The sequence below is a fragment of the Aptenodytes forsteri genome, unplaced genomic scaffold (genome assembly GCF_000699145.1).
Source record: "Aptenodytes forsteri isolate BGI_AS27 unplaced genomic scaffold, ASM69914v1 Scaffold1, whole genome shotgun sequence".
Classification (NCBI taxonomy): Eukaryota; Metazoa; Chordata; class Aves; order Sphenisciformes; family Spheniscidae; genus Aptenodytes; species Aptenodytes forsteri.
In genome coordinates, this window is record NW_008795035.1 from 2,885,578 (window position 1) to 2,896,768 (window position 11,191).

The following is an 11,191-nucleotide window of genomic DNA, read 5'->3' on the forward strand; positions in this document are numbered from 1 at the left end:
GGGATGTCTGTACCGTGGTGTCTTGGGTGAGCTGTGCAGGCAGCGCTGAGCCCGTGTGCATGGCCTGGCTGCTGCCGGTACCCAGCTAGCTGGGGATGTGCTGTACCGTGTGCGACTGCAGGGGGAGGCTCTCTGCATCCAGAACAAGAACTGGGAGAGAAATTAGGTCTGTGGCTGAAACAATTCATTTTCCAATGCAAATAGCCTATTGTAATGACCAAATAATTCAAGTCATCGCTTGGGAAAAACAAAACAAAACATGCAAACTCCTATTCAAAATTGTCTCAGAGCTTGGCACGCGCCCTTGGCTTTATACAGAAATTAGCGCTCCGGCTTTTCATTCTTGGGCTGAATTTCAGTTTGATACCGCCTACCTGGTGACTTGCGTTCGCGTGCCAAAGTCCAGGGACCTCATTGACTGCAGCACTTCAATACAGCCCATGTACTAGGGAAAACAGAGAGACAGAGGGAAAGGAGGACTTTGTTAATATCTAGCACACAGGTAAAAGGAGGATCACAGAAGGAAGCAAATGTGATTTCAGTCCACTAAGTATATGCAGAACCACAGTCTAAATGGAAAATCAAATCAGCCATCCTAAAGCTGCTTCCTAAACAGATCTTGTTTTACTGAAAAGTGTAGAGAAGAGCAATAAAGATACCAGTGGCTTCAACAACATAGCACAAAAAAAGGTAAAGCACTCTGGGGACACAAAATCCAATCATTCCTTTTTTCCAGTTCTGCTTATTCTCACTGATTAGCCTGTGGCGCTGAGCTGGGAGGAATACGTGAACGTTGGAGGGAGACTCCCCGGGAGCAGAGGGGCTCTGGAAGCCCCATGGGACCGATGCACGCAGAGCCTCCACGCAGAAGAGCTGATCCCTTCAGAGCGGCAGGAGGCATTACTAGGCATGAGGAAAACCACTGGCTCCATGCTGCTGCACATCTGATGACAAATAATCTCTGCAGAAGATGAAGGAGGTAGAGTTGCAATTCCAGCTCATAGCAACAGCTCTTAAAAGCCTGCACCATACACTGACCTGCTTTAAATTAGAGGCTGACTCCCACACTTCTGTTGTATGGGGCAGAGCTGAAGGCTTTTTCTGTACTCATTTGGGATTTGCATAGGACTAATTTTCGGAAGCATCAAGAATGTGATGGCCTGTCAGCCCATAGGCTCCTTTGATGTTATGTGCAAACCTATGACACATTTTCATCTCAATGAAGTGTGCTAGGCTAACTCTATCCATTGAGTTTACCTCTCCCAAAACATATCTTACTAATTCTTTCAGCATTTCTGTTGACATCCATCTCTGCTGTTGAAGCACACTGACATCTCCATTTCACAAGGCTGGCATAGGTCTGAGTCTCTCAGTTTGCATCCCCTCTTCCACAATGAATTCTCCTGGAGGGAGAAGGGCTTTCGGGAGCATCCTGCAGTGCTCGCACAGTGCCCGTGGGCTGCAGCGACAGCCTGCCTGCGCAGCCCTCTCCTGCAGAAAGGCAAAGCCTCTGGGATAGAGCAGACAGCCTGGAAATCCCAGCAGGGACATACATGCCCTGTCCTCTTGTTCCGAATGGACGGAGGAAGCACTCTCTGTCCAGAGAAAGGTACTGTATTTACCTCCTCTGCTTCACTTTGCCTGTGAATCGATTTTTCTGCTAGGCCATTCAGAGGGGGTTGGATTTAGGTATCTGATTCAGCTTTGGAGACTTTCAGAAATGAATGCGTGTGTTAAAAGGAGAACGTATATGTGCAGTCAAGCAGGGATTCCACAACAATTGTATTATCCCTATTTTGGTTTCTTTCCAGATAGCAATGTAACCCTTGGGAGAACTCCAGAATTAGGTCAGAGCCCTGGAAGGACATCAATAAGAATCTGAAGGGTTAGCAGAAATGCTTCCCTAATGAACATTTAATGACTTTGTAAAGGACTCTGAGAGCTATATCTTACTTGTTAAAGATATTCCTGCTTAACGGGAACAAAGCAAACATAGAAAATATGTCTAGAGCCTCAGCTTGTAGCACAGCGGAAACCTCTGATCCTACAGTATAAGGTCAAGCATCCTGTGAGCTGGTTGGCTCCTCTATCCTTGAAAAAAGAAAGATTTAGAGGAGTAGGTGAGTCATATGCTGATAAGTGAGTCCCTATTGCATCCTGAACAGATGCGTGGGAAGCTACTCTAAGCAAAGATGAAAAATCAATATTAGGTTTTTGCATAAGTGACCCTGAGTGAAGCTGAACTTATCAATGATTCACAAAAGATTTTTTTTTTTTCTTTAAAAGCCTGAGTAGGGAAGTGCATTAACATGGCACCTCACTGCATCCCTCATTTATTTTAGCTGCCGTTGGTTATCTAAACCAGCACAGTTAGTAATGGCTGAACCTTCACATCTCAGTAGGAGGGTACAGGGAACAGCAGAGCCCTGGGCAGGGGGATGCTGCAGGGCTGGGGCAGAGGAAGTTGGGGGTCACAGAGCTGGGGAGAAGCCATGGAGCACATAAAGGACAATGGGATACCAGAAGCCTATTCAAGAAAACAAAAGACACTCTCCAAGGAAGAAAAAATAATTAACAAATAAACAAGGAAAAGATTAACCCCTCCATAGCTGAGTCCAACGAGCAGCACGACCGGTGTAGGAGAGAAAGGGGAAGGCAGGAGACAAGAGCATCGCCTGTCTCAGAGACTTCTCCTGCGCCTGGACTCCAGTTCAGGTGGTGCCCCTACTCCCCATCCTGTCTACCCCAAACAGCAGCTCCCACAAAAAGCTAGGGGGCTCATCCAGGGGTGCAGGGTTGAGGCCAGCTCCCGCTTTCCTGCTGCAGGGAGGGTTAAGCTAAAGCATCGGCAGGGCAGCAGGCGCGGGTGGCCTCCCGCAGCGCCCCCAGACCCCAGGAGAGGCAGCCGCAGCCGCGCACAGCCCTCGCCCCAGCCCAAGCTATCCGCCAGGTGTTTTTGTAACATGGCGATAGCGATATCGAGGGTTCAAAGGTGGTGTGCAAGGAAGGGGGTTCATCTTCCAAAGCCCCCCAAAGAGGAGCACGGCTCGGCTTCACTGACCTGCTAGGGGAAGCTGGACACAGGCACAAGGATGCTGTAACCAGCCCCGGGCAACAAGCACGGATATAACTGCAGAATTCAGCTACCTATAGAAAAATAAAACACCAACAAGCTGAGCGCTAAAGAGTTGACATCGCCAATGAAAGTGGATGCTGAACCCACTGATCTGTTGACAGCAGGATGGAGAGGAGAGGAGAGGAGAGGAGAGGAGCTCGATGACCCCTGCTGGAAAAGGAATGGCTCCTCTAACGGCGATGGCGATAAAACTGTGCCCCTATCTCCCTGCACTGACCCCTGCTGGAAAAGGAATGGCTCCTCTAACGGCGATGTACGCAAAACTGTGCCCCTATCTCCCTGCAAAGGGCAGGGCGAGCATCAGCACCAGGGGCTGCTTCGTCTCTGTGTTTGAATCCGGAGGGTGATCTGGGGCTGGCTGCTGTTTCCCCACGCCACCGGGATGGCGGGGAGGTCGGGGGGAGAGAAGGCCAGTTACTGAAGCTGCACACATCTTTTCACAAGAGATGATGGAGAGTGACTGCAAACAGGACGAGGGACTGTGTGGGAGGGGATGTGAAGGCACTAGGCAGGGCCCATCTGAATAAGCTTTTCAGGTACCCTCTAATCCAGACCCACGTCTCATTTCATTCCCTGCCATAACGCAGTTAGTGGCTCCAGCTCCAGTTTGAATGACAGCCAGTGATTCACCCGCAGGAATGATACAGGGAGCAGCGCACGGAGCTCCTAATTAAACAATACAGCTGCAGCCTTGCAATTTTACCTGTTAGTTAACAGGCATTAATTCATGCGTAGTGCCAAGAGCAGCTCCTACAGACCCCATGGCCGACTAGCAAAGAATGCAGGCGAGAGGATTTGCTCGCAGAGGCAGTCAGGTAACTTGCTGCTGCTGAACAGCCTCTGTCCAAACATATGTGAGACTAGGTTCAAATTCCCTAAAAACGTAACACAGCCACCTGGGCAGAAAACAAGCAGCAGTGCTGCGTGCACGTGAGCACGGCAGGGAGCTGACTCCCACGCAGGCATTTCTTTTCCCAGCACTGCTTTAACAAGGTGCTTTTGAAGTGGGCAGAAAACCATTTCTGAGCTTCCCACCACCCTCTTTCCTTGCGGGCAAGGGCTGCCCGGGGTGGGTGCTGACCCCGGGGAGGACGCAGCTCTCTGCCATGCAAGGCAGGCAGCTGCAGAGCAGCGGGTGAGTTTCGCTTCGATTTGCTTGAATAACTCACCTCTAGCTTCGATGGATCTGGCGGGAAGGGAGACTGGGCAGAAGCAAGCAGCAGCCACCAGCACGTGGCAGGATGATGGCACTGGAGTTATAAGGAGACAGGCCTCTGCCTTTTACACCAAGGAAAAATTACTTTTGCCTGTAACAGCTGCGGTGCTGCCCTCCCTGTGGCTCGCTGGCTGCCGGGGACACGCTCTCATCTCACGTGTTGCAACACCTGATTTGAAATCCCCCTGCTTTCGCCCTGGCAAGAAGGTGAAGCGCTGGCCTCCCTCCATGGACAACGCCAGGAGCCAGCCAGGGATGCGGGGAAGGAGCAATGCACAGATCGCTGTGCTTTTGGCGGGGAAGTTTTCTCAGCCCTTCCTTAGACGCTGCCTGAGGTGGCTTTGGGGCTGAAAAGCCACTTGTCCGCTGGAAAGCAGAGACTGCCGCAGCTACCCTGGCAGCGGCACTGCGTTCTGTCAGCTCACAGGTTGCACCACGCTGCCGACCAGCCGGTCAGCTCGGCTGCTCATCCTGCGACACACAGCAGCAATTTACTGGGCTGGGGTCGGTGCTACGTAATGCCGTTAGCAGCCACCAGTCAGGCTGCTAATGAAGAGCTTTGGCCCGGGTTTGCACCCTGCAGGAGATTCGACCGGCTCGTTCCTCAGCCTGAACCGCGCCGGCTTCCTCCAGCAAACACCAACCCCTTCCAGAGCTGAAAGCGAAGCCGGCAGAGCCTGCTCTTCCATCCCTCCCGAGGGGAGCGGAGAGGCAAAGGCAGCCCATGGGGCAGCCACGCTCCACCGCAGGCCTGGGTACCCCCACAGGGCACCTGCGAGAGAACACAAACCCGGGCAGAACAGTCTGGAAAACAGACTGGACGCCTTCACGGAAGAAAAAAGCCCATTAAAGACCATTAAGCACACAAAAAAACCCCCAACCACTAGTGTTTTTTCAGTGCTAGCCTAAGCCCCTGCACTGCTATTTTCTGGGGATGGCAAGTGCCAGAGGACCTCGCCTCATGTGCTTGCCCTGCTCTCATCTTCCTCCTAGTAGCAGCAGTGGTGTGGACAGACAGAAAGGCCCTTGGTGTGTCCCACCCCTCCTGCCCACGCAGCACAGCCTCTTCCCTACGGGGCAGCGAGCTGTGGCTTTTTGTGAAGAACAACAGCTTTTGCTAAATGGAAATTTTTCTGGGGAAGTTTGACACCTTCATTCATGCGTTTTCAATTTTTAAATAAATTTTGAGAAAAAAAAAAAACAGGGAAAAGTGTGTAAATATACAGACACACACACATTTTCCTTTTCTTTTTAGTTTTGTGCTGAAAAAACACTTTCTGCAGCGCTGTACTGAGGCCAGGGCTCCAACAGAATCGGTTCAAAACTGCCCTGTCCCCGTGCTCCCGGCTGTGACAAAGCAAATGGCCTAAAAACGTGCGGGTTTCTGTTAAGAAGCAATTGCCCAGAGAAGCGTGTGGGCCTTGGAGGCGGTGCTGGCTGTGGAGAGGCGCAGCCCCGTGGGATGAGGAGTGCACCGGTGGGTGCTGCGGGGCTGCCACACACCCCGTCCCCCCGAGCCCGGCAGAGCAAGCGCCACCCCAGCACCCTCCAGCCCCGAGCCCCCGGCTCACGATTCACAGCCGCGGCTCTGAAGCCATGAGTCACCAGAGCCCATCTCCTTCCTGCAAGAGCCCCGGCTGTACATACGCCTGTAGTTATTTATTTACAACAGGCGATGCAGGGTGCTGAGGCCAGAGCAGCTCTCCGGGTGTGGTGTCGGGGTGCTGCGCACCAGGGAAGTGGCTGCAGCTGAAACACCTCAATTATTTCCCTGCCCTGAGCACGGGAGAGGTGCTGGCGCCTTCTGGGGAACGGCAAAGGGCTGCCCCGAACCCCCCTCCCGCACAGAGACAAGAAGCAGGTTCCCCAGGCTGACCTGTCGCACCCTCCACGGACAAAAGCAGGACTGTGCAGGGGACAGGTGCCCACGCGCACTCTTTCACGTACTTCACATCGTTCTGAACTCCTACATTAGCAGTAGTCAAGCTCCTTTTACCTGAGACTAGCAACTGATTTAATATATATATATATATGCCAAACTGCTAGCAGAGGATCAACCAATATGTCGGTAAAACAATAAAAGATCCATCCTTTATGACAAAGGATGCTACAAATAACCTGTACCATATTATTTCACTATAATATTAGTATACTTTAAAATATCTGGCAATAGCATTTCCCTTCCATATTTTAGTTAAATAGCACATTTATTTCCTAATCTGAACATCATCTCTCAAAGACTCATGCGTTATTGATTTAAGCTCAGCCACAGAGCCTTACTCCATGTTAGGTCCAGTAACACCATCCTGCTGGTTCTCACTGGTCTCAGAGGGGCCCCTGGTGTGGGATAGTGCTGAGAGCCGGGTCTCATCCTCCCACTCAGGAGCAGCCCCGTCCCTGGCACTCCCCGGCGAGCAAGAGCAAGGACGGCAAGTGCCTCTTGGCATATTCCTCAGGCTCGTCACAGCCATAACGAACACCAGCGGGAGACACGAGTGCCGCGGCCGCTGTGGGCATGGTATAGAGACAGCCTCAGCTCCAGATGGGCGGCGTTGTGGGAGGGCACGTAATGGGTAGAACGTGAACGAGGGCAAGGTAAATAACCATCTTGCAAATCCTGCAGCCAACTGCGTACATAGTGTTGTACATGTATTGAAAGCTAACAGTGCGGGAATCAGAGCCGTCCGGGCTCCTATTAAAATATGAATATTTGGGCTGTTTGTTATTCGCACGAGCATCTCGGGGGAACAGGTGCTCTTATGGGTCTCGGCTCCCTTGCCGGAGCCCAGGTGACACATGGCAGCGACGCAGGTGCCCTGTCACCGCCAGCCACGCACAGCCGCAACTGCCTCCCAGAGAGACGTGATGAGTCCCGGCATCGCCTCTTCTTAAACCAACCCCAGAAAGACAATTTCTGCCTCGCTCCAGTCCGTAGGGGACAGTTTCTGCCCTAAGGCATTTCATTACTTCACCATGTTATGGCCTTTCTAAAATAACTGCAGATCCTCTCCAGGTAAGTACCAAATCCTCTTCGGACTCTGATTAAGCTTTTAAGGCGAAAGATCTCCGGCAGCAGCAGTCCCTGTCACATAGACCTGACTTTCCTCCTCAAATGGTCTCTGGGGAGATCCCAGTGATCCTGTACCCTAACAGGGCGCCAGAAGCTGCGTGGGGGCAGCGGGTGTCTCCGAATGCCAAGGAGGGAGGGCGAGGGCCAGGGCGTGGGGGTAAGGATTGAGAGGATTGGGGTAAGGACTGGGAGCAGCTCCCACGGCTGCCCGGCCCCTCAGCCTCCTGGCCCCGCTTTGCCTCCAGGCGAGACCATCCTACCGTGCCACGCTCCCTCCGCACTGCAGCCCTGCGCCCCTGGCTGCTTCCCAGCCCATCTGAGGCTTCATCACCAGCTCCCGGAGAAGCCTCGTGGTCCCTGGGAAAATGAGCTCCTTGCCCACGCTCTGGTGCTGAGGCCCCAAAACCCCCAGGCTGCTTTTTTACCGACCTGCTTGTTATTAAAGGGGCTGGTTGAAAAACACACCAAGAGTTTGGCCAGGACATGTCTTGGTGCACATCAGCAATGCTCTCGCAGCTCTCCTGGGGCTGGCTCCCGCAGGCCCACAGCCACAGAAGCAACAGTAGTGGGATGACGCAGGAAAGATGCAGGGAAACAACATTTCCCCGTTGCGTAGGGAGGCTCCCGCCAGCAAACCCCCTTCAGAGAGATTCCCCGTGAAATGTCCTGACTTCCAGAAAGACCAGCAGAAAACCGTACTGGAAACACAACCTGGGGAGCAGCAGGAGGGGACGAGCCCTTCCCCGCTTCACAGGACCTTCCTGTCAAGCCCTTCTCTTTTTTTGCTCTTTCTTCTGCCTTTCTTGCTCATGTGCTCCCCGGCGGGTAACACCTCGGTGCCTCTGCTCTCGGCCCTGGGCCGCGACAGAAACCCGGGAGATTCCCCCTGTGCTTCATCGTCTCCTCCCTCGGCCAGAAACTGAATTCTTTAAGTGTGCCTCTGGCATTAGCATTTCGGTATTTGAATCTCTATAGGTACCTCAAAGCCTTAACCACGAGCTCTGCTGCATCGGGTGCTGCTCAAACTGCAGCACACGAGGCAGATCCTGCGCGGCGGGCGCTGGGCATCGTGACACCATCCATCAGCGCAGGCCTTTCTGCGGGCTGGCCGAAAGCGTAGCACCTGGAGCTGCGGTGGCCCTCGCACTGTCACTGTAAGTCACACCCTACATGCTCATTCATCTGTTTTAGCAGCTTGCTGGTGTCAAAACCTCAGCTGCTCACGTTAGTACTAGAATTTGAAGAAAAGTAAACATAAAAGGACACATATCAGCACGATGAAATAGCGCATCCCTTCCCTCCACCTGCTGCACCCCGGGTGAATGTCCCGGGGCCTCCTGCGGCTCCGCTCACAGCGGCTGGTGCCCTGCTGGGACACTGTCACCTTTCAGCCAATGTCCCATCAAACCAGCTGTGCCACCGCTGCTGGACGCCAGGCAGGCGTCTCGTTCCTGCGTGGGGAAAGGTGAACATGGCTATTTCCCCATGCTGCTCTTCTCCCCTCTGACTCGCCTGCCCTCCTGCTGCATTTGGAAAGGGATTGATTGATTTTTTTTGGCCTTGCACCTTTCTTCAGACTTTCCTGCTTGCAAAACATCACATGGGAGACACAAATTTTGCATGGCTTATGGCTTTTTTACTCCTTCTGGCACATTTTGATACCTTCTGTACACCAGAGAGCTTACACACACACACACACACACACACACTCTCTCTCTCTCTCTCTCTCTCTCTCTCTCTCTTAGCACCCTGCCTGCAGCCCACCAGGAGGAATAGATGCTGGTTAATAACCCCTTGTACAGCTTGCTCCTGCGGTCCCCCCCTTGCATGTCAGGGACAGGCATGAGGGCTGCGAGAGCTACAGGAGGAGCCCTTGGCCAGCCCAGCCATTACATGAGTATTTCTGAAGCAGGTTTAGACCGCTTTCTCTGCCATTTCCCCGTGGTCTGCACTGGCTCCCTCCATGCAAGCAGCGGGCAGTTGTTGCCTGGGAGTGCTTTTGACAGATGAAGTGTAAGCACTAAAATGTGCAGGGTCAGAGGTTCAGAGCATAGAGAAGGAAGCAACGGCGAGCAAATGGCGAGGTCTGGCCACAGAAATACAAAGTCCAGAGAAGACAAGAAAATTAGAAAGCTCCCAGGTGGGGCAGGGGTGGAGGGAGCGAAAGCACCAAGCCCAGGAGGCACGGTCTCCTCTTGGCCACTGACTGCTAATTAGAAGCTGATACCCACCAACCCCAGCCCACAACATGAAAACCACCTATTTTGAAAGGCTATTTCAGGGTGTCTTCTGAAGAAATAGGCAGGTTTTCTGTACACCATCATTACCAAGAAAATCAGACACAGCCCTATAGCATCAAAGGAGAAGGGCGGCTTTTGCATCCTGCCCGCTCACTTCCCAGGGTAGGAAGCATCGGGGAGAGGTGCTCCGGGCAGCAGCAGCGGTCCCAGCAGCTCTCCCATGCCCTCCGTAACAACCATGTCGGCAGCATGGGCCAATGTGCACCTAGTGCCTGGGAGCTGCTCTGCGAGGGATGGGAAACCCTTTTCATGGACCTCCTTCTCCCTCCAACATGCATTTCAGGCCAGAGCAACCCCTGTCTGAATTGCAGCTCAGCTGCACTCCTCAGAGAGTCTAAAGATAGCCTTTTGGAAATGGATGTCGTGTTACCTCTGGGAGCGGCTGTGGTCCTTTTACCTCCCTCAGTTCCACACCACAGCCCTACGTGCATCAGGACACAGGAAATATACGGGAGCAGTCAGCGGTTTGGGGCACTGGCTCCAGGAATGGGAACACAGAGGTCACCCTGCAGCCACCTGCACGGTTTGCTTTGTCAGAGAATGGAAACCCTGTGAGAAGTACTCACCCGCACGCCGTAGGTCGTTCCCGGCTCCCCCACGTTTTCACCGCTCTGCGCGAGGCTCCTGTCCTGCCTGCCCGCAGGAGCAGCCTCCTCAGCTCCCCGCACGGCGCAGTCACCCGCCGGCTTTGGGGTTAGGGCCAGCTTGTCCAGGTCGGGCTGTGGATAAGAGGCCGACAGGCAGCTGATCTCGGGCAAGGTTGGGCTGCTCGGGATGGTAAAGCACTCCGTGAGTTTAATTCTTGGCACCTCTTTCGTTCCCAGGCAGAAGCTTTTCAGCCCCGGCAGATTTGAGGGGTTGGCAAGTTTAATGTTAGCCATCCGGGGGATCAGCGTGCACAGGGTGGTGCAGGTGTCCTGGGGCCCCAAGGAGACATCCTCCGTCAGCAAATTAGGTGTTGAAGAATGGGAAGAGGAGGAAGAACCTTTGATGTTTAAAGACGTATTTTGCGTACCTTCATCGAGGGATGTTATCGAATCATTCCTGAATCGGCTGTACTTAGCCCTGTGCAGCATTCCGGGATGTCTGAATAACCCTACATACAGGACGTGTCCACCGAGGCTCTGCTGGCTGCGTTCTCTCATAGCCTTGGCAGTTCTGTAACTGGATACTCCTGCATAAATTGGCTCTTGTTGATAAATTATATGGAAATCGAGCAAGTCAAACAATTTTAAAAACAGAAACCTAGTGGATATTTTTGCTGACTCCCTCTCAAGTGGTTTATCTTCCTCAGTGGACGAGGCTTAAAACTGCACGGACATCTGGTATTTTGTAAGCGGTAATAAAAGCAGCATACGGGAAAGCACACCAGTGGCACAGCAGCTTAAGCTGAAGAGCCGCTATCCAAACCCGCCTTCATTCCTGCCTCAAGCCAGGCACTAAATCCCGCCCGGCTCTGAAGCCTCACG

At 53.0% G+C, this 11,191-nt stretch overlaps 1 protein-coding gene across 1 annotated transcript in view; it reads right to left on the bottom strand.

Moving 5' to 3' along the window:
- Nucleotides 1–10,867, bottom strand: part of SHC4 (SHC adaptor protein 4) — a 33,515-nt gene extending 22,648 nt beyond the window's left edge. The window contains exons 1-2 of the mRNA XM_009276495.2: nucleotides 10,289–10,867; nucleotides 375–445 (exon numbers count right to left, since the gene is read on the bottom strand). Of these exons, the coding sequence (XP_009274770.1) occupies nucleotides 375–445; nucleotides 10,289–10,867 (650 nt within the window). The remainder of the gene's footprint in view (nucleotides 1–374; nucleotides 446–10,288) is intronic.
- Nucleotides 10,868–11,191: the final 324 nt, after the last annotated feature.